Genomic DNA, 26,646 nt, shown 5'->3' with positions numbered 1-26,646 from the left:
TATCATTGGACTTTACTTCCATCACCAGTCACATCCACAACTGGGTGTTGTTTTTGCTTTGGCTCTGTCTCTTCATTCTTTCTGAAGTTATTTCTCTACTCTTCTCCAGTAGCATATTGGGCACCTACTGACCTGGGAAGTTCATCTTTCAGTGTCCTATCTTTTTTACCTTGTTATATAATTCGTGAGGTTCTTAAGGCAAGAATACTGAAGTGATTTGCTATTGCCTTCTTCAGTGGACCATATTTTGTCAGAACTCTCCACCATGACCCACCCGTCTTGGGTGACCCTACATGGCATGGCTCGTAATTTCATTGAGCTGGACAAGGCTGTAATCCATGTGATCAGTTTGGTTAGTTTTTTGTGCTTGTGGTTTATGAATGCCTATTGTTTCCCACGTTATCTGTCTTCTTTACAGTTTGAACATGATACAGCTTCATCAGAGGGAAGTCATAAGGATGGTGTATGGAGTTCACGACAACCCATCTTTCCACTTATAAGCAAAAATATTGTCAGAGAGGGAAATGGTCAATGCTAGGAATCAAGTCTAACAAGAAAAGAAAGTGAAGCTTGCTTTTGTTACCACCTTTCTCTCTCTGAAAGGCATCACAAATAAATTCCAATTAAAGAAACTCCTGAAGGACTGTTTTGCAGAGATAAGTTAAACCACAGGTCTTCTTAGGCCTATTTTGAGCCTCTCACCAGCTGTGGGACTTCTGGCATCTCATTTAACTGGTCCATGCTCCAGTCTCCTGGTGTCACAAATAGAAATAGCATCTGCCCTAGCTGTCTCCCAGAGTCCCAACAGCCAAACAAACAAGTTAGAAATGTACAATGTTCACGGTTTTTTTTTTTTTCTCTTTTGTAAAATTTCAAAATTTATTGAACAGAAAAGAATCATCTGTGTTAGGTCCTGAGACTGCAGCCAGCCCTTAAGGACACATCTCAGCTCTTTATGCAAGCTACCCTCATATTATCCAGCCACTTGTTTTCCCAGAGAACAAACCTTGAGTGAGTGTACTGTGGGACTTTTGTGATTGTGCATCAGTCACTAACCGTGAGTTTAGTTCTTCCATTCCTGACTCTGTTAGCTCACCCTTAGCACTCAGAATCCTAAAGCATACTGGGAAACTTTGACTATGATGCCAAGGTGTGATAGGAATGGCGTCAGCTTGTGCTGTACTACATTCATCTTCAGATGAATTCAGTCACAAGAAAACCTAATGTTCAACAGTCTGAACCAGTGTTTCTCAACCTTTGGTGCAGCCCAGCATTAGCTGGGGACCTTCTCAGGCCACAGCAAGACCGAGCAACCTCCCCAAAGGCCCCAAACCAGGAGGTGGGCTTGGATATGAACTGGGTATCAGATTTTTTTCTTTTAATTTCTATAAGAGGTGTTATTATCAAAGACTGAGATTCACTGATTTCAAAACCAGTAAACTATGGGAATTAATTTTGGCAGGAAGGTGAATGCAATTTCCTGTTGCAACTCATATATCAATCTGCCTATCATCTACCTTGAACTATCCCCTAATTGGCTTCCTGGAATACTCGGGCCTCCTTCCAATGCATTCTCCATATTGTAGCCAGAGTGATCTTTATGAATTAAAAATATTATCCTGTCATCTTCCCTCAAACTCTGACTTCAATCACTTTGAGTTCTTCCCATTGCTCTTAAGAGAAATATTGAAGTCAGAAACTTGGCCCACAAGTCTTGGAATGTCATTGTCTCCCATCCAGTCTAATTTCACATGTTCCTACTGGGTCTGTATCATCAGCTTCCTTTAACTTTACCACCATCTTCTGCCACAGGGCCCTTGCATATCCAGTTCCCTCTGCCCCCCATTGCCTGGACTCCTCACCTCCATATCACCTGCTCATGTCCTTTGTTAGGTTAATTTCTTTTCTTCAGGCCTTCTCAGCTCAGATATCATTCCTTCTGGGTAGCCTTTCTTGAAGTTCTCATTTGGGTCAAATTTTCAACTCTCCACCTCTCCCTACTGAACAAGCTTACTATACAAGCTTACAGCACCATGGATCTCTCTTTCACATCATCCCCTAGAATAACTTTTTATTTGCATAATTGTTGAAGTCTGTTTATCTCACTAGCAGTCTCTTTGCTCAAGAAAATGGGGACCACATCTGTTTTGTTTGGTTGATTATAATTTCGTGGTATAAGTTTCCCCATATAGGGCCTGACACAAGAAAGACACTTGAAAGTATCTGTCAGCTGGCTGAATGAATGAATGACCAGAAAGCCTATTAAACCAAGGCGGGCATGGCTAATCAAATGGTGACCTAAGACTTAGGCATTCTTTTCTTTGCCCTGTTTCTTGTTCTCTAAAAGGAATTGGTATCCCTGCCTGAGATGGTAATAGCAGCCCAAGAAAGTTAGAGGTTGATGACAGTAAGCCCCAAAGTGATGCAGCTGCAGCTGTGTTAGGTTTCCCAAGCACCTGAGAGCCCCTGAAAGCACGAGATCCAGTGTCTTGACCCAAGTGGGCAAAACAGCAGCAATAGGGGTGAATCGCCTGTCAGACTTGGCCCTTGGATTCTCTTGGCGTGTATTGCAGAGTACTAAGAGGTCTGCACCCACCCACACCAAAGGCCTTGGGGACTTCATGTTTGATTGGGGATCCCATGTCTTTATCCACAGGGGCTCTCAGATGTGTGGTAACCTAGTATACTTATATCTATATATCTATATCTCCATCCTTGTTCAGTTCAGTTCAGTTCAGTCACTCAGTCACGTCTGACTCTCTGCAACTCCATGAACCGCAGCACGCCAGGCCTCCCTGTCCATCACCAACTCCCGGAGTTCACCCAAACTCATGTCTATTGAGTCGGTGATGCCATCCAACCATCTCATCCTCTGTCGTCCCCTTCTCCTCCTGCCCTCAATCTTTCCCAGCATCAGGGTCTTTTCAAATGAGTCAGTTATTTGCATCAAGTGCCCAAAGTATTGGAGTTTCAGCTTCAACATCAATCCTACCAATGAACACCCAGGACTGATCTCCTTTAGAATGGACTGGTTGGGTCTCCTTGCAGTCCAAGGGACTCTCAAGAGTCTTCTCCAACACCACAGTTCAAAAGCATCAATTCTTTGGTGCTTAGCTTTCTTCACAGTCCAATTCTCACATCCATACTTGACCACTGGAAAAACCATAGCCTTGACTAGATGGACCTTCCATCCTCGTACCTGACCTTATACTCTCAAAGCCTGGCCCCTCTGCTCTAAAGGCAGCCCTATTGGTACACTAACCCAAACGCTGTGTAGCTCCCACCTTTCCCCTGTGATCCAGATAGAGAGCATTGTCAGCAGTGGAGAACCAGGAATGCTATCAGGCTGTCAGACAGTAGACATCCAGGCAGAACTTGGGAGGAGTTTCAAGTAACTGACAAGAGGTCTAAGTCCAGATACACAGGAGAGTGATGAACACCAGACAGAGAGACCAAGGCAAGGTAGACTCCATCTGAGACAGACAGAGCTGTACTTGCCCCAGTCATGTGTGTAGCTGCTCTCTCTCAGCAGATACTGAAGTGGAATCAGCGGAGACACGAATCTCCCTTCTGTCTTCTTGCAATTGGTAACCCTACCTTATGGCCACTCTTATCTCTAGAAAGAACCCTGCAGCTTTCTTTCCTTCTCTGTCCCTCAACCTCTTTCTTTCTCAGAAACCATATTGCTAGTGTCATTCCATAGATAATCTGGTTAACCCTAGCTACTTCTGGTATTTCCCTGAGACACTTATCCCCGCCAAAATGTAGTAGATTTTAATGTGGGTTCTCCCTCCATGCCCATCCTAGGGTTGGCTAGCAACAGCTTTATTGAAAACCCAGAAAACATGGGAGGAAACTGACCAGAAGCAGAATGAGAAACTGGTCAGTTCAGTTTGGTTGTCCAAGTGAAGGACAAGTCAGCAAGCTTGGCTGACATTTGTATTTATTAGCGAAGGGAATTCAGGTAATTTTACAACCTCTGGGCTTGTGGTTATCTGTTTTGGAATTTTGAATGGAGTTTCTTTTTTCCCACCCTAGGAGAGAATCTGTGCCCATGTACTTACAGAGGGTTAGCTGCCGTGTACACCCTTACACAATGCTTGGCTGGGCACAGATCAGAAGAGTAGGTCGCATAGATTCAGAGGATTTGAACTGCTTTTCCTTTCCCTGTGAATTAATCTTTTAAATGTCGACATTTTAAACTTGCCCTTTTCAAAAAATATGATACCATATGAACCTTACTTAATCGAAAATACATTTCCAGTTCAAAGGTTTTTTATTTTCTTCCCCCACTCTGCCCCAAATGGAGAAAGCTAACAAAACAGATGCACGCGCGCACACACACACACACACGCACACACACACACCTTGTTAAAGGATGAGTTATCTGTGAGGGATGCTGGGTGTTGTCAGTTTTTCTAAGAAACTTTGTTCTTTAAGAATCTCAACTAATTTCACAAGCTATTTTTTTTTAGCAGGTCTAGGATTTTATAAAGCAGAGTTTATCTTCTCCTGCCTACTTGTGGGAAATTTAGAATCATATGACTTCAGTCAAGCTTTCAAAGGGATATAGCAGATCATTCATAGCTGCATTGTTTTACAGTCATTCATTTTGGTATCAAATTGTACAGGTTACTGATGACTCACATGTCTTCTATAATAACTCTTTGAGTTAAGATAGGAAGATACTAATATGCCCATTTCACAGGTTAGATAACTGAGACCAAAGGAGACTGCTTGACATATATGAGTCATCCAGCTGGTTAATGAAATGACAGGATTTGAGCCCAGAGGAGCTGTCAATGCTTAACCCACCTGTAGTGAATGAAATGCAAGTCCAAGGAGATGGGTTCAAGTCCCAAGACTGTGCAGTAACCTTGAACAAATGGTTAAACCTTCTTTCACTTCAGCTTCCTCATCTGTAGAGTGGACAAACATTGCCTGCTTTTTTCTCCAGACTGAGATTCCATAAAGTATAAAGTGAGATCATTTTGATAGTAGAAAACACTGAAGTATAAAAGAATTAGCCATCATTATCTTAAATGTCAATAATAATAGGGCTGAGTCCGGTGTCATGTAAAGTGTAAGGCAAGGTGTCCCCTGTCCTTTCTCCAACACAGTTAGGGAACCAGACACAAAGACAGAAATATGGGGATCCTGAACACATGGGAAGTGACCGTTGAGAGTGTCAGGTAGGCTAAATTTTTAAAACTGTATGTAAACCTTTTATTCATGTGATGATCAGACTGTAAACAAAGCCTTCAGAGGAAATGAATATCAAATTGGAGCTGATAATCAAACAATTTTCCAAACCTTAGAACTTTTGGGAATTGGTGCCTTTCAGGTTTGGAGAGTATCCTTCTTCGTAAACTCCTGTCTCCCAGGGAGTTTCACAGGGATCCCGTTACACAGACACAGGCTCCCAGCTGCAGGACAGAGTGGAGGCTTCCTTATCCCTGAGTTGGGGCTCTGATAAGCCTCAGCCCTGGAGAAGCAACAGCCACGCACTGACCCCCCTTCCTCTGGTGTTGTCTTTCAGGGTGACGTCCAGAGGACACTCATCCAGGTGGACTTCGGGGATGGCATCGCAGTGTCTTATGTCAACCTCAGCTCCATGGAAGATGGGATCAAACACGTCTATCATAATGTGGGCATTTTCCGAGTGACCGTGCAGGTGGACAACAGTCTGGGGTCTGACAGCGCCGTCCTGTACTTACATGTAACTTGTATGTTATTACTGTTGTTGGTTTATGACATATCTTACATATTGTGTCCTTTGAAAAATATAACCCCAAATCAGGTATCTAGAAGAAGCCCCTTAGTTATTTTAGCAGGTGAGGAAAGGAGACTGAGAGAACCAAGTGCAGAGAGAGCAAGAAGAAACCAGGGCATGACTGAATGACCTGGGCTCTGGTTTGCTTCACACTGTTCTCTTGCACTGATTCTGCCTCTTTAGATGATTCTTAGAGATGATACTGCTTGTCTGTGCCGAGCCTGAACAACCTGCTGAGCTGGTTGATTTAATATGGGTTTTTGAGGGTTTTTTGGGTCAGAGATGTTTGAGAACAATCCAAATTATCACAAGTAATGGGATTTCTCCCCATCTGCTTATTCTTCTCTTTCCTTGTTTTATCTCACTAATAATAACATGTTAGACTTTTGTTTTCCTTTTTTTTTTTTTTAAGTACGTTTCCTAGATTTGCTCTGTGATGATTTGGTCTTAGAAAGTGGTGTAGAGCAAAAGAGGATAGACAGTGTAAAGGACGCTGCATTAAGAAGTAGTTTCAAAACGTGTTAAAGTTTTCTCCCCATTGAGGAATTCAGAGGGTTCCTAATGAAACAAAGGTAACTCCTAAGCTGTGTTTGGTAAAAAAGGTTTGCTGTGAATGCCTCTTATGCTAGGGTGTATGGTTGTCTCCAAAGAAGCATCAGTTCAGTTCAGTCTCTCAGTCACATCTGACTCTTTGCGACCCCATGGACTGCAGCACGCCAGGCCTTCCTGTCCATCACCAACTCCCGGAGTTTACCCAAACTCATGTCCATTGAGTCGGTGATGCCATCCTATCATCTCATCCTCTGTCGTCCCCTTCTCCTCCTGCCTTCAAACTTTCCTAGCATCAGGGTCTTTTCAAATGAGTCAGCTCTTCGCATCAGGTGGCCAAAGTATTGAAATTTCAGCTTCACCATCAGTCCTTCCAATGAACACCCAGGACCGATCTCCTTTAGGATGGACTGGTTGAATCTCCTTGCAGTCCAAGGGACTCTCAAGAGTCTTCTCCAACACCACAGTTCAAAAGCATCAATTCTTCTGCACTCAGCTTTCTTTATAGCCCAACTCTCACATCCATACATGACCACTGGAAAAACCAAAGAGGCATAGGGGATCTACTTAGTTTGCTGGAGAAATGGCTTACTTTCAAATGAAAGTTAGACTCCATATGAATGGTCTTGTTCAAATTCCAAGTTCTAGGTCAGGAGTATTAAGGCTGGGTGGTATTCCATGCCTCTTACTTGGCCCCTGCCCACTGAAGCAAACTGGCTACACAAGGCACCAAGTAGACTCCCTGTGTTAAGCTTCTGTGGTCCAGAAGGAGGACAGGACTATTTCGAGGTCCCCAAGAGGTTGTTTGGTACGAGGTTCCCTGCTCTCTCAGTCATTCGTGATCCTCATCTCCTGTACACTCAAGACCCAAGTGCTTTGAAGAGACCCATCCATCCTTCTTTGAGTTTAAGCGGAGTTCTGCAAGATGCCGCCCATGCCAATGCCACCTCCCCCTTTCAGCTAATGTTTGTTAGGCTCTTACTATGTGCCAGGGTTTGTGCTAAACCTACTCTTTATGTGTTTTACCTTTCTTTTCAGAAAAACCCTATCAAGTAGGCACTCCTAGGAAGACTGTGTTACAAAGAACTGTGCACTTCAGAAAGCTTAAGTTGTCCATTCAGGTTGCAGACCTACTGTCTGTAGGGCCAGACTTCAGACTCAGTTCTCCCTGCCTCTGGAATCCTAGCCCGTGGTCACTAGGTTATTATAGGTGCCAGCATAGGCTGGGGGTCAGAGGTAGCCGTAAGCCCTTATTCCCCTCCATGTCTTGTACATCATCCTGAAGGAATGTGCACATGTAGGTTAGAGGCAGGGCATTTCTCCAGCTGTTCAACTACACAGGTTCAAGCTCCCTTCCTGTTGACTGCTGCTTCTGAGCTGTCCTAGACAGTCTTCCTGGAGTTGCTGCTTACTGAGAGGTAATCCTTCTCTATATTTCAGTATTTATGGGGGCACAAGTGATAATATGCTAGAAGTAATCCTAAAATATTTAAAAGTGAAGTGAAAGTCGCTCAGTCATGTCCGACTCTTTGCAACTCCATGGACTATACAGTCTATGGAATTCTCCAGGCAAGAATACTGGAGTGGGTAGCCATTCCCTTCTCCAGGGAATCTTTCCTACCCAGGTCTCCTGCATTGCAGGCAGATTCTTTACCAGCTAAGCCACCAGGGAAGCCCAAAATATTTTAAAACTACATCACAAACCTTGGTTAATAGTAACAAAAATAAATTGCCACACAAATGACAGCTGAGAATGGTTGCCTACCTGGCAGTTATCATTCCACACAGCTTATTCTTTGAGGTTTTGTTAGAGATCTACTCTCCTGAAGAATCACAGTTATTATATTCCATGCCCCATATATGTATCAAACATCCCTGGACTCTAAGCATGTGTCAATAGTGATTTAAAATTCAGCAGCAGCTTGCCATCTCAGTTTCTCAGGGTCTCCCATAGTCAACCACAGCTCCCTGCCCTGATCTGCCCTGTGGACTCTTCATCACCCTACATATGGTCATATCGCATGAGGGAACCTCCCTCTCCCACTCTCTCCTGGGCTTACTGAATCCCGGGAAGGAAAAGAGCACGTTCACCTCTGCTCCAGATGAAGGGTTGCGGAGGCCAAGATTTCTGAAAGAAAGAGCTGTTTTGTTCACTTGCAGTTTCTTTTCGTCTCATTAGGCTGATTGAATGGCTTGAGCGATTTGACCTCAACCTCAGTAGCAGATGATCTGTGATGGAAAGTGTTGTGTTCTGATTCTTATTTTATCAGACTCATCTTGGGTTGAGTGATTGAATAAGCAGGACTCATATCAGGGGACCCCCTTCTAAGCCTGGTCTTGGGGATAAAAATTAACTTTTATACTAACTGTATGAAAGCAGGATTACGTTTTAAGTTTCCGTTTTCTCACATATATTTAAAAGCCACAACATGAGCAGTACCAGCAGGTTCTAACAGCTTTGCTAGGGCTTCTCTCCTAAAGGATCCGTTGTGTTTTACCATATGTATGAACATTTTTTAGGGCTTCCCAGGTGGCTCTGGAGGTAAAGAACCTGCCTGCCAGTGCAGGAGACATAAGAGACATGGGTATGATCCCTGTGCGGGAAGATTCCCCTGGAGGAGGGCATGGCAACCCACTCCACTATTCTTGCCTGGAGAATTCCATGGACAGAGGAGCCTGGTGGGCTATAGTCCATAGGACTGCAAAGATTTTTATACACTTAGAGCGACTTAGCATTCACACATGAACATCTTTGTTTATCTTCACACATCTACCATCTTGGGCAACATTTGGCCTTTCTTTCAGATGGTAAAAGCAAAGATTAGAGAAGTACTGTGATTTGACACTATTTTATACTAAGAGGAAGTCATGGTGAAATCATAATTGACTTCCATTCCCCCAAATCTGAAGTGTGGAGGGTAGCATGGCGGTTTTGAGTGCCACAGTGACAGAAGGGATATATGGCTTTGTAGGAAAAACAGAAGCCGGTGCTGCACAAGCTGGCCCTTGTTAAGCAGAGATGCTGGCCTGAACTCCTGGCCAAGTCATGCGTTGCTTTGAAGCTAGTTTTTCTCCTCCATCACATAAGGAATGCACGTCTTATTTCCCGAAGGTTCTATCAAGCATCTTATGCTGTGCCCTGCCAACCGGCCAAGCTTGACTTTCCACTATGATGCAGCAGGTGCATCAGTACTTAGTGGGTTCTGAGCAAAAGCTCAGTTCAGCTCCCCTAGCCTGCCCTCCACCCCTCTCACCCAGTCCTCCTCCCCTGTACCTAGGGCTCTTCCTAAAAGCCGCACAGCCTCTCTTATACACACACTACCTCTTCTTTCCAGTTCAGAAATATGCTTTGATTCTAAATCAGAGGTTCTTTAGTACTGGTTTGCAAAGGTCATCAGAAGCAAGTGGAGATGATGTTCCTGCTGTAACGTAGGGCTGGGCGGCTCTCTGGGGGCAGCCGGGTAATCTGCTGTATCCTGACAGCCGAGAATCGCCTGGGGAATGCATTCGCTGTTCTCTGCTAGCTTGCGAACTAATGAGACCTGGGATGCAGCCAGGTTTGCCTTCACCTGCAGGGGACTGAGAATTTAGAGGACATGTAGATTTCTGTTCAGAAAGCTGCCCTCTCTCAGCCAGTCTTGCATAAAAAAAAGAAAAAATCACTGAAGATTTTGCAAACTTGCAGAATACGAGGTGGAAAAAAGGTGGGGGGGGGGTTTCCGATACTTCCTGACCCTCTCTCCTCAACTACCCTGTTACCAAGATGTCCTTTACAGATATCTTTCTGTCCCCAGCTTAGGGTAAAGTGATCAGTTTCTTGAAAACCTTTGTAGCTTTGTTGTTATCACACGGTCCTTTTATTGGCCAGAGAATGTCAGACCGAGGCTTTGTAAGATGTGGTTAAGGAGCCTCCTGCCCTGTAATCAAATGATAAAAATGTAGTGCCCTGATCCCCTTCCTAGACCTACCGGACTAGAATTTCTGGAAGTGTGGCGTCAATCTGAGAGCTAAATCCTGCACATTTGTATGAACAGATGATGTGTGTGTGCGTGTGTGTGTGTGTGTGTGTGTAAGTATGTATGTATATATATGCAAGAAGGAAGTTGAATGAACACACACAGACATTCTTCAGGGCCTAAAGTGACAGCTGCCTAAAGTGACATACTCTGCCTTCAACAGCTGAGTATGAGCCTCAAGCCCAGTGAAGTTTGAGATACTCTGTTATAGGATCTTATCTTCACAATTTGGATTTCTTTTGTTTTTTCTATTAGTTTTTTTTTTTTTTTAATGTTTCAGATTTGGTTTAGTTGCTAAGTTGTGTCCCACTCTTGTCCCACAGATTGTAGCCCGCCAGGCTCCTCTGTCCGTGAGATTGCCCAGGCAAGAATACTGGAATGGGTAGCCATTGCTTTCTCCAGGGGATCTTCCCAACCCAGGGATCGGACCTGTGTCTCCTGCATTGGCAGGCAGTTTCTTTCCCACTGAGCCACCAGGGAAGCCCAGCATTTCAGACAAACAGCAATATGACATGTAGGTCTTCAGAACAAATGCTAGAGGCAGTTCAGAGTGATCAGCACGTGTGCATGTGTGCACACACGTGGAGGTGCACACACACACACACACAAACACACACACAATCACTTGCACCCTGTAGCACAGGAAGACCAAACAAGAGAAGAGAAACACTCCTACACAATTTTCCCAGTTCTCCCAGCCACATTGAGATTCATAAGGAATAATACAGCGCCACCTGCTGTCCTTGCTGTGTATTGCATGCAGCTGTCCGAGGAAGCTGTATCCGTCAGCTTGTTCCGCTCTCAGCTGAGTGTGGCTAGCCAGCGGGAGGCTTCCAGGGGTTAGAGTTTCACTTCCAAGGTTCCGTTAGGGTAGATCCCTCTGTGCAGAAAAATGAGAGTTGAAAGCTCGGCTTTGAAGCAACAGGAATCAGGTATATTAAACAGATAAAAAACAAGAGGACTTAGCTACCTGAGAGCTAAATTCCACACATCTGTATGAACAGATGATGTGTGTGTGTGTGTGCGTGCGTGCGTGCGTGCATGTGTGTGTATGTCTATATATACAAGATGAAAGTTATACAAACACACATGGACATTCTTCAGCACCTAAAGTACCTGCTGAGTTTCCTGCTATCCTCATACCTGACAGGCCACCTCCTTCTCAAGGTCTGTGCCCTAGCCTTACCCTGAAGCTTCCCGAGGAGATACATGGTGCACGCATACGTGTTATTCAGGTGCCTGGCCAAATGGCATTGCTTCTGAGAGACTTTGCTTGACCACCCATCAAAAATAGCATGCTCTCACTAGGCCTGCTCCTTGCATTCACTGCCTCCCTCAACAACACATAAGCACCATCAAGGGCCAGGTGTCCCAGCACCTGGAGTAATGCCTGACACCCAGCACGCAGAAACTACTGAGTGAAGGGACGACCATATTTCGGGAGCAAGATTCAATTTGTCATTAAGAGGACACACAGACATTATCCTTATTTTGACCTTTGGGACTTTAAAAATTATTGAATGCTCAAGAGAGACCAAGATGAACCCTTTTAGGATGGAAATGGCTGGTCTCCCTGAGCTTGTCTAGTTCTCACATTCTAGCTGATTGATGTAACTCTGATTGGGGAGTCAGGGGGAGTGTCACAGAGGAGGGGACAGCTGCCATCAGCAAGGTGTGTAAGTAAGGTCCTCAGGTGGGACAGGGCACCTGCTGGAGCACATCACGTGATGAGGGATGGCAGGAGCCGTGCAATAAACAAGAGCCTGTGTAACAAGCATGTCCCGCTGTCTGCAGCATGTCTGAGTCATCAGTAAGTAGTGGGTCTTAATAGCTCTTTTGTTAACATGGGTCTTAGCAAGCATTTGTCAGCTGGCCCAGGCTCTGAACTTGAACTGTTTTGGTTCACACCCTGGAGTGAAGGAAGGTGACCTGCCTCTGTTAGTTCATCTCTGCATGGAGCTGATAATAGTGCCTACTTCATAAGATTATTATGAAGATTAAATGAGAACACAAAGTCGTTCACAGACTATGTGGTACACAGCCACCGCTCAGTAAATGTTACCCTTTTATTATTTCATTGAACAATTCTGACTTATGATCAACTACTTCTTATCGTATGGCTTGTACACCAGAAAATTAGTTCTGTTCTCCTGGTCTCCCAGCCTCTAATCTATAAAGAGAGGAAAACACAGACGAAAGCAGAAACAGGAAATTATGTTTTTGTTCACTTTGTTGTTTAGTTGCTAAGTCGTGTCCAACTCTTTGATACCCTGTTTTGTTCAGTGACTCAGCCAATACCGCAACGCCTGCTATGTCTCAGGACCTGCACACATCTGTGTGTGTGTGCTCAGTCACTTAGTCATGTCCAGCTCTTTGCAGCCCCATGGACTACAGCCCACCAGACTCTTCTGTCCACGCAGCACACATCTCTGTGTGTGTGCTCAGTCACTTAGTCGTGCCCAACTCTTTGCAGCCCCATGGACTGTAGACTCCTCTGTCCATGCAATTTTCTATATATATAAAGATGAATACAAAGGACTTGTCCCTCCAAAAGTTTTCAGCCTGTGTTCTCTATCTCACAAACTTGAGATCTGTGTGTGTTAGCTATCTTAATATTATTATTATATAATGGAAATTTTCATTTTGAGCACGTGAGTAGCATCACTTTCTAGAAATATCACTCTCACAACAAGTTGGAGGGTGAGAAGGCACATAGTCATTGCTATACATTGCATGAATGTATAATGTATACTTATACATATGCAAGAAAGAACTTACACAAACACACATATACATCTTTCTGGGCCTTAAAGGCCAGTGTGCTCTATGTCCTGATTATCTCTGAGATCTCATTGTCTTCTACACTTTCCCTCCATTTATTTCTCCATTTCTCCCTATTCCTCCAACATGGAGATCCCCCTCCTCCTCTGAGTCTTTGTACTTGCTCCGCCCTTGCCCTGGACCGTATGTTTTATTCTAAGTGATGGGGCCATCTGGGACTTGGTCTAGCTTATGTATTACTTTTTAAATCTTTATTTATTTAGTTGTGGCACATGGGATCTTTAGTTGTAGCACATGGGGCTAGTTCCCCAACCAGGGATCAAACCTTGGCACCCTGCATTGGGAGTGTGGAGTCTTAGCCACTGGACCACCAGGGAAGTCCCCAGTTTATGTATTATTGAGGGAGGCAGGCTTTGACACACAGAGCAGGAGGGTGGATTAGAATGGGGAAAGGTTTAGTTAAGTTCACTTCAGTTCAGTTGCTCAGTCATGTCCGACTCTTTGTGACCCTATGCATTGCAGTACGCCAGGCCTCCCTGTCCATCACCAACTCCTGGAGTTTACTCAAACTCATGTCCTTTGAGTCAGTGATGTCATCCAAGCATCTCATCCTTTGTCATCCCCTTCTCCTCCTACCTTCAATCTTTCCCAGCATCAGGGTCTTTTCCAATGAGTTTGTTTTTCACATCAGGTGGCCAAAGTATTGGAGTTTCAGCTTCAGCATCAATCCTTCCAGTGAATATTTAGACTGATTTTCTGTAGGATGGACTGGCTGGATCTCCTTGCAGTCCAAGGGACTCTCAAGAGTCTTCTCCAACACCACAGTTCAAAAGTATCAATTCTTTGGCATTCAACTTTCTTTACAGTCCAACTATAAGGAAATGTATGACTACTGTAAAAACCATAGCTTTAACTAGACAGACCTTTGTTGGCAAAGTAATGTCTGCTTTTTAATATGCTGTCCAGGTTGGTTGTAACTTTTCTTCCAAGGAGCAAGCGTCTTTTAATTTCATGGCTGCAGTCACCGTCTGCAGTGATTTAGGAACTCCAAAATATAAAGTCTGTCACTGTTTCCATTGCTTCCCCATCTATTTACCATGAAGTGATGGGACCAGATGCCATGATCTCAGTTTTCTGAATGTTGAGTTTTAAGCCAACTTTTTCACTCTCCTCTTACTTGCATCGAGAGGCTCTTTAGTTCTTCACTTTCTGCCATAAGGGTTGTGCCATCTGGATATCTGAAGTTATTGGTATTTCTCCTGGAAATCTTGATTCTAGCTTGTGCTTTATCCAGCCCAGCATTTCTCATGATGTACTCTGCATATAAGTTAAATAAGCAGGGTGATAATATACAGCCTCGACATACTCTTTTCCTGATTTGGAACCAGTCTGTTGTTCCATGTCCAATTCTAACTGTTGCTTCCTGACCTGCATACAGATTTCTCAGAAGGCAGGCAGGTGGTCTGGTATTCCCATCTCTTTGAGAATTTTCCACAGTTTATTGTGATCCACACAGTCAAAGGTTTTGGCGTGGTCAATAAAGCAGAAGTAGATGTTTTTCTGAAACTCTCTTGCTTTTTTGATGAGCCAGCAGATGTTGGCAATTTGATCTCTGGTTCCTCTGCCTTTTCTAAATCCATCTTGAACATCTGGAAGTTCACAGTTCATGTACTGTTGAAGCCTGGCTTGGAGAATTTTGAGCATTACTTTTCTAGCATGTGAGATGAGTGCAATTCTGCGGTAGTTTGAGCATTCTTTGACATTGCCTTTCTTTGGGATTAGAATGAAAACTGACCTTTTCCAGTCCTATGGCCACTGATGAGTCTTTTGCTGGCATATTGAGTGCAGCACTTTCACAGCATCATCTTTTAGGATTCGAAATAGCTCAACTGGAATTCTATCACCTCCACTAGCTTTGTTCATAGTGATGCTTCCTAAGGCCCACTTGACTCTCATTCCATGATGTCTGGCTCTCCATGAGAAAGTTCTACTCCTTCAGGTGAGATGGGTGTATAGTATATGAACGAGGACAGGATGCAAAGAGCTCTGAGAGAGAATTTATGAAACCAAATCAGTGGTTTCCTAAATGGATGTGGGCAGCAAAGAAATAAGGAATCAAGACTGACTTTCTCCTTCTGGGTTGTTCCCCTGGATTAACACTGGTGTTATTCATCAAGATTGGAGTATACAGAATGGTGGGGGGTAGGGGGAGGCAGTGTATTTCATAGGAATATCTGGCTGTTAATTGAGTCTGAGATCTTCCAAAGTGGTGCTAGTGATAAAGAACCTGCCTGCCAATGCAGGAGATGCAAGAGATGTGAGTTCAATCCCTGAGTCAGGAAGATCCCCTGGAGGAGGAAATGGCAACCCACTACAGTATTCTTGCCTGGAAAATTCCATGGACAGAGGAACCTGGCAGTTTACAGTCCTTAGGGCTTCAAAGAGTCGGACATGACTGAGCACAAATAAACAACTGAGTCTGGAGTCAAGAAGGTGGTTTTGGAGCCCTAAGCATGTGGTTCATAGTTGAAGGTTGGAGTGTGGATAGTATCCCTCAGCAGAAAAGAATATAGAGGGAGAAAGAGGTCAAGGACTTTAGAAAATCATCATATGGTCAACTAGAAGAGGAGAGAGTGATTAAAGCAGGTGCAAAGGCCTGAGTGCCACTTTCTTCTCCATCTCATGAATACAGGTGGTGGTGGTGGATTTTTGCCATGTTCCCCCCAAAGGAGAATGCATTTTGTCTGGTAACAGTGACTTGAAGCGAAATTCAGGGGATCCTAGGGTAGGTCTCGGAGAAGGCAATGGCACCCCACTCCAGTACTCCTGTCTGGAAAATCCCATGGACGGAGGAGCCTGGAAGGCTGCAGTCCATGGGGTCGCTGAGGGTCGGACACGACTGAGCGACTTCACTTTCACTTTTCACTTTCATGCATTGGAGAAGGAAACGGCAACCCACTCCAGTGTTCTTGCCTGGAGAATCCCAGGGACAGGGGAGCCTGGTGGGCTGCCGTCTATGGGGTCGCACAGAGTCGGACACGACTGAAGTGACTTAGCAGCAGCAGCAGCAGGGTAGGTCTAGTGGTTCTCCAAGAAAAAGATGCTGTTATCTTTGTGGGTTTGTACATCTGACTGAAGTTTCTGGTCCACTGGGCCTCTATAGGTAGAATCATCCTACTTTTCAGCTGAGTGCATTCTGAGAACCTGAGGCCCACAAAACTCTCTCTCTGCCCCCTCATGCCTGTCTTTGTCCTGGACAGGCTCAGCTCAGCCCTGTGCTTACCTAACCAGGAGGCTACAGACACTCACACAAACACAGTTATTCACAAACATACACATTTACATCTTTAAAATCCAATAAAGATACAAAACAATTACATGTAGAAAGTTTTGGGGATTTGTATAATAGCCATCCCCAGCCCCCACCCAACATGGATTCTGGGAGGTTTCTTGGAAACACTTTGCATCTCCCTGTGAAATCTCATATTATTCCTTTTCCTTTAAGGACTTCATCAGTTACTTGTAACAGTTTAAGCTTTTACACAGAAATAACTCAGGATTTGGACCTGGAAGAAAGATCTGTAAATGGAAAGGATGGAGACACAATTGTTCTCAATATATTCCTTTCCCCCAGAGTAGGGGTGGCACCTGAGCACGTCCGTCCAGGAACACGACTGATGTTTTGGAGGCTTCTGGAAGGATTGTGAATTCAGAGCAGGGAAGGCAAAGCAGAGAGAGCTCTTCCCTCTCCATGCCTTCCCTCTCCTCTTGTGCCTCAGGTCCCCTGGAGCATGTTCACCTGTCTCTTCCCTTTGTCACGACGAAGAACAAAGAGGTCAACGCCACCGCCGTGCTGTGGCCCAGCCAAGTGGGCACCCTCACTTACGTGTGGTGGTACGGGAACAACACTGAGGTGAGTCGGCTTTCCATGCAGGGTCTGTGTGGCTCCTCTTGAAGCAATAAAGGGAAAGACATGACTTATCCTAACTCAAGAGTCCAGGAGTTGTGGCAACCTCAGGAATGGCAGGCTCTGATTGCCCCAGTCATCCCTTCAGTATGTCTGTCTTTCTCACGTCTACACCCCTCCCTCTTACCCCTGCCTTCCTGTGAGTCAGGGTTCTTCTCCACATGGGCTTTACTCTGCAGTTACCCTCAGCAGCAGCCCTGAGCTTTATGTTGTTGTCACAGCTCAGTGGAGCAAATGAGCCATCTTTCCCAAAACTCTAACAGGAGTCCTGGAACAGAGTAATAATACCGGCCATGCCTTGATCATGGTGCTCGTGGCAGAAACAGAGCTGTTCAAATCAACCTTCCTAGATCCGTCTAGACCAAGAGACGGGAGGGAATGGCCCTCGAAAGAAGAGAACAGTGGACACCAGACAGACAAGAGCCACAGATGTCTGTGCAGCCCGCCCCTCGCCCTTTGTTCTCTATTCTTGATCAGACATGGCCCCCCCGCCCTATGGCCCCTCCACCCCATAACTCCCCAGCCTGGATCAGAAACGACCCCTTCTTTAGCTCAGCTTCCTGCTTTATGTTTCCTCCAAACACTCCCTGTGATCTAAAGTCAGCAGCAAGTTCAAAATCAGTGGAGACCTTAGATCTCATGTACCCCGAGTCCTTCGTTTTACCGATGAGAAAAGTGAGGACAGATGAAGTGGCTTCTTCCAGTCTCACTCAGCTACTTCATGCAGATCCATGTCCTTTCTCATGCCTGCCTGGGTTTTTCTTCCCCGCAAACCAGGCTGCATGCTCTGATGCAGTTTGGAACTCCTTCCATCCTCAGAAATTAAAATTTGCTTGCAAATGTCAGTGAAGGCAGTAGAACTGAAGCCTGGCATCATCTTCCCTAGAGGACCCCGGACCAATGGCTCTGAATGGAGGAGCTTCATCTTCTTCCAGCAGAGGTGCCGTTGCTTATAACTTTGCTCTTCAAATTCAATGCATCTTGTGTGAATACAAATCTCTTTCTACCCCAGAGCTGAGTGTTGGCTTTAACTGGAGCCATAATTTCACACAAGCCCAGGGAGGAAACCTCTCCTGACACCAGACCTGCTGTGTGGCTGACAGTCAAAGGAATCTCTCACCTCTCCTGCTGACATAAATCAGCTGAAAAGAAGCCCTTTTTTATTTCTTCTGAAACTGTAAATGCAAATTGGGTCCAGATTGGGCCCACTATCCGCAGGAGAAGAGAAATCTGTGTTACTTGCTTGAATGCTAGTACTAGGAGGTGAAACTATTAAATAACTTATTTGCTGCTGCTTCTTTTTTTAAGCTTTTAGCAGAAAACTAAATTCTCAACAGATTCTATTAAGCAGACTTCTTATGCTGGGCTTTAGTCTACCTTCTGCTACACAGGGAGTTAAATAAATTTTGATTTTTGAGTTAATTAAAGAAAAGACAGGAATGAACTGTTTGTGGGGAGTGAGTGGAGGGAGGTCAGGAGGCTAATAATCCTTTCCCCAGGACCCTGGTGTCCAGTTGCATTACAGGAGCTGATCCAAATCTTTTTTTTTTTTTAATTTTTTTTAATTTTATTTTTAAACTTTACATAGTTGTATTAGTTTTGCCAAATATCAAAATGAACCCATCACAGGTATACATGTGCTCCCCATCCTGAACCCTCCTCCCTCCTCCCTCCCCATACCATCCCTCTGGGTCCAAATCTTTTTTTTTGAATCCTCAAACCACGATCCAATTAGTACCTGTTTCTATAGCAGCTCCTTCCAGGAAATTGCTGATGGGGCTTCTCAGAGCAAACCAAGCCACACAAGGCCAACACCCGTCTACCTAGTGTAGTTTTGGTGTCCACGGTCGCCGCGTTCCATTGTAATTTTATGTAAGCAGCGCCCCCTGGAGAGAAGCACTGGCAGCTTATACACTTTCAGTGACTGGCTTAAATCTGGATTCATATGAGCCCCTTCTTTTGGCCTGATTTTAATGTTGCCTTGGATTAAGAGATCTGCTTGATGAGTAGGTTATCAACAGAGAGACACCCCACCAGCAGGCAAGGCCTAATGATCTCCCCAGTCCTGAGTCAGGACTGTAGCAGAAGAGAGGCATCAGATTCAGGAATGAGTAGAGTTTCTTCTCTGGTAGTCCCTTTCTGGACCGGACTCGAGGTAATAGGGAGGCATAGGTGGAGTCAGGCACACAGGGGCTGCCCCGGAAAGAGCCTCCGCTAATTTAAGGAGCTTGTTGGTGGTTCAGAGTTGGTGCCTATCTTGGGTGTAACTGAAAATCTCTCCCCTCACTCTATGTCCTCATTTGCTTTAGCCCCTGATCACCTTGGAGGGAAGCATAGCATTCAAGTTTACTTCTGAAGGGATGAACACCATCACAGTGCAGGTCTCAGCTGGGAATGCCATCCTGCAAGACACGAAGACCATCGCGGTATACGGTGAGTGGTCATCTGCTGATCCATCACCGTCTGCATCTATCACTCAGATGAGATGGTTTGGTACCTTGGCACCAGACGCCGTGCTGTCTTATGAATCTACCCAGAGAACAGACGGTAGTGGTTGAGAAAAAGCTGAGTCAAGTCTCATCTCCTCTTTTGAGGAAGGTGTGGTTCACCAGCAAAGTAGGGATCACAAAACCCCAAGACGATTTGTTGTCTTTTTTTTTTTTTTTTTTTGGAACTGGCTCTGGTGCCATAGAGTAACTGTGCACTCAACTACCTTAGGTACAGAAGAGTGAATTTCATTATGTGGAAGGCTGATTCACTCCATTTGATATTTTTGTGATGTTTACAGATTTAAAACCCATTATAAAAGAAAATGGTTAATATTGAACCTTTATTTTTTTAAGTTCAAACTCAGAGTCTTGATCATTAAGAAGAATCTGCCAATGTCTAAATGCTCTGAAAATCTTTTCCACAAATATGTATCATTTAAAAATCACTGTACTGGTTTAAAAGCAAGGGAGGGATCATAACAAGCACATGCAGTGCATCATCATGGACAGAATATTAGTTTGAACAAACAGCTGTACAGAACACTCTTGTCATCAGTTGGGGAAACTGATGTGGTCAGGGTATCGCGTGGAATGAAAATTTACTGAAATGGAAAGGTGGGATCCTTGATGGAAAATGATATTTTAAAAAAACAGTTTATACAAATTGATTTCATTTTGGTAATTTTTATTTTTTTCTACAGAAAGATAGTCAGATGGATCTGCACTAAGTGCTTTAGTAGATGGTAAAAATATGAACTTTTATTGTTAATATGAAAACGGTACTAATGTATCCCAGAAAATCAAAATTTAAAGAGCAGGAATTTAAAAGGAAATAGGGAAATAAATGCTGTGCAGAGAGAACAAAAGAGAGGATCGAGGGAGGGAGGGAAAGGGAGATGAGAGACTGAAAGAGATAAAGAGACTGAGACAGAAACACATGAGCTCCTGGTCCAAGTAACATCAATTGCCCCAGTTCTAGAATTGATTGATTCTAATGCAGGTCCTATTTTCATTTCTCATTTTGCCAACTTGACCTTCAAATTCGGAAAGCAGTTTATAAGCAACTTTGAACACGTCTGAGGACACTGTTCTCCTCGCATGGCTGCGTGTTAGATTTCATAGTGTTTCCTCCCTCCCTCAGCCTCTGAAGAGGTTTGAGCAGCCTCAGTATTAAGTGAAAGTTAACCAGGGTTGTGGTTTGCCTCCAAGGTCCCATCAGTGAGGAGACCTCTTAGCCGAGTGGCCCGAAGAGAGGAGAGCTTGTGTTTCTCTTTCCTCTCCATCTCCTTTCTATGCTATAGGAATGCGTCTGGTTGGTAGCTGATACGATTACCTCATTTTTTTCAGAGAGGTAATTAACTTGATCCAGCTAGTAAGTGACGGAGCTGGGCTTCCAACCATCAAGACCTAGGGCCCAGTGCTCTGAAATTACCCTGTTGGCTGGCTCTCATTCTTTTCTATCCAATGCTTTCTTTCTTTCCTCCCTCCCTCCAGGATGTCACTAATGGGCACTGACCCATTAGTCCAACGGCTACCTCCTCATTAGAACCACAGACCGAACTTGGACTTCTCTGGTCCAACCCGTTAGTACAGTGTCAGGAAATTGTGGTACCCAGATGGAAAGTTACTGTCTTAAAGTCATTCCCCTATTCAGTAACAGGTTGAATAATAATGATGATGGTTGGTAGTGATAGAAATTAACATTGATGCATCTTTTACTGGTGTTTATTCTAAGCATTGGATATATATGATCTGTTTTATTGAATCCTATGAGCAGGCTTATCAGAAATATGATTATCCCTCTTTTACAAGTGAAAAAATGTAAGTATAATAGCCATAGCATAAGAATTCTGAATCTAGAGAGAATATTTCTCTTGATGACTACCTTCTATCCCTTGCTATGCTTAGTTCTTCCTCTTCCTAAAAATCCCTTGAAAAGCATCATTCCAGAGTGGGTCATTCACCATCAAATGGGTTCTTTTCATTAAAAGGGATCCCTTGACTAAAAGCTTGAACAGGGAAAGTGCTCCCTGCTTCCTGTAGCCAAATTCCTGAGTTCTTCGGCATCCGTAATCATCTTTGGTCAGATGGGTTGTCCAGGGTTTCACATGTATAACTAGAAAATTCAATGGCACGTGTGACCTATTAAAAGCAAATTGCATCACAGGAAATTAAACAAGCAAGACTGAACTGGACAGAAACAAAAGGCAGGGAGAGTTTTAAACTCTAGGATAAGCTAGCAGAAAGTGCTAGAGGACTCAGGGGGATTGGATTACCTCTGTGATTAGAACACAAGGGTTTACTTAGGAAACTTGGTTCCTACCCTCCCAGAGGTGGGGCACTTTCTTAATGATACCATTTCCAAGATGGTTCCTAGGTCCTTGAGAAAGGCATTCCTGGTTGCAGAAGATTTACATCTCAAAAGTTCACAGAAAGAATTTATAATAGCAAGTTTCTAAAAGAAATGCTCCAAGAAAGGGGAGGTCAGAGTCTGAAGTCTGGAAGAAACCTGTTCAAGCATAATTAAGCTTTGGGGAAATTTAAGATCATTATGGTCAGACTGAAGGAGGTGTCATATTTGGGAAGCTGGCAGAGGAAAGATTGCCTACCTAAAGACATACCGTAGACTGTAGGAAAGAAAAGTTAGTTTGCATGGTTTTCCTTCCTTTGCTTCAGGGCTCAAGTTTGCCCTTAAATACAACAAAGAAAATGTAAATGTGTAGAATTCATCTCTCTCAGCAGCTGCAAAAAATACATATATTATTGACGTTTACCCTTTTCAGTCCTCCCACACGCATCCCCTATTTGTTGAATAAACTTAAAGATAACATTTCTCTGCCCTGCTGTTTAGCATGCGAAGTAATTATAGAGGGAGCTGCACCATGTTTCTCTCTGTGTCTCTTTATTAAGATAAATATCTTCTTTTGAGATGAAGTCTCCACAGTTTGGTTAAGAGGTTCGAGGAAAGTGAAAATGACAAACACGTACATCTTCAAAGGGAAATGTTAGGACCCAGCGGGTCATTCCTTGGCACTGCCATTTCCCATGCTGCTAATTAATATGCATTTCCTTCTTCTCCATCAGAACTGAAGTGGGAATGTTCACCTTGGTGACCAGTGACTCAAAATACTCAAACTTTGAAAAATACATCTTTGGAATAAGCTGACTGCCTTAAATGCAGTCCTGATCATGTGCAAGTCTTCAATGCCTGCTTCTGAGAAGTCGTTAGCAGTGTTAGGAAATGCACACGTGGGTTTTTGAGTTTCCTAAATGTGTCTTTGGTGTTGCCAGTATTGCTGAGCCCCTCCTGAAATATAAGAACATGCTTAAAACAAGAAAGAAATGTTTGTTGAATAATAAAGGCATAAACTACAGAGAGCCACCACTGATGTTCATGCCTTCATTTATTCAACAAAAATGTATTAATTAAGGACTCCTGGCCACTGAAAACCTAACATGGACTGGGCACTGTCCCAAAGGGCCAGAAACACTGTGCCCCCATCCTCACTGAACTAATATTCCTGTGTGGGAGACAGACAACAAAAACATTTATTTATTTAAAGCTTTTTTTGGAGTTGATTTACAGTATTGTGTTAGTTTCAGGTGTGAAAGTGAAAGAAAGTGAAGTTGCTCAGTCGTATCTTACTCTTTGTGATCCCATGGACTGTAGCCTACCAGGTGTCTCCATCCATGGGATTTCTCCAGGCAAGAATACTGGAGTTGGTTACCATTTCCTTCTCCAGGGGATCTTCCCGACCCAGGGATCGAACCTGGGTCTCCTGCATTGGAGGCAGACGCTGTAACCTCTGAGCCACCAGGGAAGCCCAGTTTCAGGTGTACAGCAAAGTGAATCAATTATACATATGCATGAAAGTGAAGTCGAGTCTGACTCTTTCAACCCCATGGATTGTAGCCCACCAGGCTCCTCAGTCCATGGGATTTTCCAGGCAAGAGTACTGGAGTGGGTTGCCATTTCCTTCCCAAGGGGATCTTCCCAACCCAGGGATCGAACCTGGGTCTCCCACACTGCAGGCAGACGCTTTACCGTCTAAGCCACCAGGGAAGCCCATACATATGCATAAATCCACTCTTTTTTCAGTTCTTTTCCCATATAGGCTATTACAGAGTATTGAGTAGAGTCCCTGTGCTATACAGTAGGTTATTATTAGTTATCTATTTTATATACAGTAGTGTGTGTATGTCAGTCCCCATATCCCAATTTGTCCCTCTTCCCTTATCCCCCCAAACAAAATAATTTGAACAGTAAGAAGTTTGGCGGAGACAAATAGGGTCACATGATGAAAGGTGTTAGCATTGGTGAAAGGGAGGATACCTGAGGTTGCTGGAGGGCTCCTCCCAGGAGAGACTGAAGGCTGAAAAGGAGCTGAGCAGGCTATCATCTGGGGAAGTAGAGGCATGGTAATGTGGGAAGAAATTTAGCAGCCTGAGGAACATGGGGAAGGATGGCGTCATGGAGTGCAGGGCAGCCCGTAGGACATGTGGCAGGAGACAGTTGTTGCTGGTTTGTGTGGCACTATGAAGGCCATGATATGAATCTGACTTTATTCTAAGTGCAGTGTGGAACCTCCCACAGATTTCAGGGGAGCAGTGTGATCTGAGTAGATTGTGTGATAAGACCCCCTCAGGGCTGTGCTCTGAAACACGTCACCATGTTAGGACCAAGGCTGCACCATCCAGCCAGTGATGACAGAATGCAGTAGGAATACGAAGGTGAACCCATTCCTGGGACACAGGGCTCCTCTGGCTGACTTCAGCTCACAGATCTCCCATTAGTGTCGCTGAAACTTCCTCCCTCTCTTGCACTGTGTCATATATGCAGCATGGTCTGATGGTGCTCCAAGATCCTCTGGTTTCCTCCCCATATTCTGTTAAAGACAATTCTCCTCACAAAATCATCGCCTTTATAATTTCATCTACTTTCTGGGGGACCAAGATTAACTCAGAGGCTACTGTGACAACTAGCAAAATCCTTGAAATAAAGAGTTGGAAATTCCTTTCAATGAAATTCCCATGCAAACAAAATTTAGCAATAGAGTGACTATGATTAATTTTATAATTATATAATCATATAATATGATTATTATATAATGGTAATGTGTGTGTGTGGAAAGTATGTGCAGAGCACAGCTGTGCCATAAAAAAGAAAAGTAAAATGTGGTGGGCAGAGTATTAAGTCAGTGAGGACTCAAACTAGAGCTTGAGTGCTGCATGCGTGGAAGGTGGGAAGAGGGGACCATTCTGGGAAAGGGGCCGTGTGTTCAAAGGCCCAGGGGCAGAAACCCGTGATGCAGTCAGAGTGCTCCAGGAGCACAAGGGCTAGACTGGGGACAGTGCATAAAGCTGTGGAGTGAAGCATGGGTCACAGACTAAAGCTTTGGCCTGGAAAAGGAGCTCGGAGGTAAGAGGGATGGGATGTTGACCTTGCCTTCTAGTAAGGTCTCTCTGGTGAGTGTGGAGGACAAGGACCCTGCATTAGGGCTTTGCATGAAATAGAAAGTATAACAGACTTCCTGAGAGGCTGATCTGACTTATAGTAACCCCTCTACTCTGGTGGTCCACAGAGGAATTCCGATCTCTTCGCCTGTCCTTTTCTCCAAACCTGGACGATTACAACCCGGACATTCCCGAGTGGAGGAGAGACGTCAGCCGAGTCATCAAAAAGGCCTTGGTGGAGGTGAGTGTAGCCAGCTCCTTCTGGCCCAGGCCCTTTCCCTGTCTTCCCTTGTCCTTCATGGAGAGGGGACCCTTGCACTAAGAAATGGCAGGAAAGAGCCAGAGGCCAGGGGAAGTGGGTGTCATCAGTCTGATACCTGCAAAGCTGAGCCTCCCATGTGCAGACATGTCACAGGTGCCACGGGGGACAGGAAATTGAATAATCACGGGGTCCTTACCCGTTATGTTCTGCTTAGAGACGACCATGGCAATATGTGACAGTCATGGCAGAATTCACAGTTAGCTGTCAGTACGTGTGAAATAGCTACTGGGCATAATACTGAAAGGCATAGAGTGAATACCGTTAGTAAGAGCAGCCTGGGTTCCAACCCCATGAATGACTAGCACAACAGCCAGTGAGTACCCAGCACAGGAAGGTAGTCATCTTACTATGTCCCAGTTCTTTTTAACAGCATTCCCTTCCCACAACAGCCCCAAGAGCAACATATTATTGTCTTTATTTGTTGATTAAGCAGTTGGGGTTCAGAGAAGTTAAATAACTCATCTAAAGCCTCACAGCTAATAAGTGACAAAGCTACAAAATTAAAGTGAAGGATCTGAATCCAATCTGGTTTCTGGGAGGGTAACAAGGTGGTATGGTTCATCCCCTTCTGAACAAATGTCACCCACAATTTGACAAGACATCTTCTTCTAGGCACATTCTGCCTGCATACTCCACTTCCATAAACAATCAGAGAAATGGAATATCTGCTCATATAGCTGCTTGGGTTTATTGCACAAACCCAGGAAACCAGAAATGACTTTTCCCTAAGGTCTACTCTTGGTTGTTATTCTTCAGTTGCTCAGTCGTGTCTGACTCTCTGTGACCCCATGGACTGAAGCATGCCTGGCTTCCCTGTCCTTTACTATCTCCTGGAGTTTGCTCAAACTCGTGTCCATTGAGTCAATGATGCCAACCAACAATCTCATCCTCTGTTGCTCCCTTCTCCTCCTGCCCTTAATCTTTCCCAGCATTGGGGTCTTTTCTTTGGTTGACTCTTTTCATCAGGTCAACACTTTGTATCAGGTGGCCAAAGTATTAGAGCTTCAGCTTCAGCATCAGTCCTTCCAATGAATATTCAGGACTGATTTCCTTTAGAATTGACTGATTTGATCTCCTTAGTGTCCAAGGAACTCTCAGGAGTTTTCTTCAGCACCACAGATTGAAAGCATTAATTGAAAGCATCAATTCTTTGATGATCAGCCTTCTTTATGGTCCAACTCTCACATCCATATGTGACTTCTGGAAAAACCACAGCTTTGACTAGCTGGACCTTTGTCGGCAAAGTGATGTCTCTATTTTCTAATATGCTGTCTAGGTTTGTCATAGCTTTTCTT

At 44.3% G+C, this 26,646-nt stretch overlaps 1 protein-coding gene and 1 non-coding gene across 6 annotated transcripts in view; one reads left to right on the top strand and one right to left on the bottom strand.

The window, feature by feature from the left end:
* Window positions 1-26,646, top strand: part of SORCS1 (sortilin related VPS10 domain containing receptor 1) — a 576,630-nt gene that overhangs the window by 514,255 nt on the left and 35,729 nt on the right. For all 5 annotated transcript variants that reach the window (XM_059881921.1, XM_024985735.2, NM_001191207.2 and 2 more), the window contains 4 exon segments: window positions 5,540-5,726; window positions 16,899-17,032; window positions 19,396-19,519; window positions 25,158-25,270. In XM_059881921.1, the coding sequence (XP_059737904.1) occupies window positions 5,540-5,726; window positions 16,899-17,032; window positions 19,396-19,519; window positions 25,158-25,270 (558 nt within the window).
* Window positions 23,325-23,396, bottom strand: TRNAW-CCA (transfer RNA tryptophan (anticodon CCA)). The gene has a single exon. It is a non-coding gene; the product is annotated as a tRNA-Trp (tRNA).

The sequence above is a fragment of the Bos taurus genome, chromosome 26 (assembly GCF_002263795.3).
Source record: "Bos taurus isolate L1 Dominette 01449 registration number 42190680 breed Hereford chromosome 26, ARS-UCD2.0, whole genome shotgun sequence".
Taxonomy (NCBI): domain Eukaryota; kingdom Metazoa; phylum Chordata; class Mammalia; order Artiodactyla; family Bovidae; genus Bos; species Bos taurus.
The sequence above is the reverse complement of the archived record's forward strand: the minus strand, read 5'-3'. Positions and strand labels throughout refer to the sequence as shown.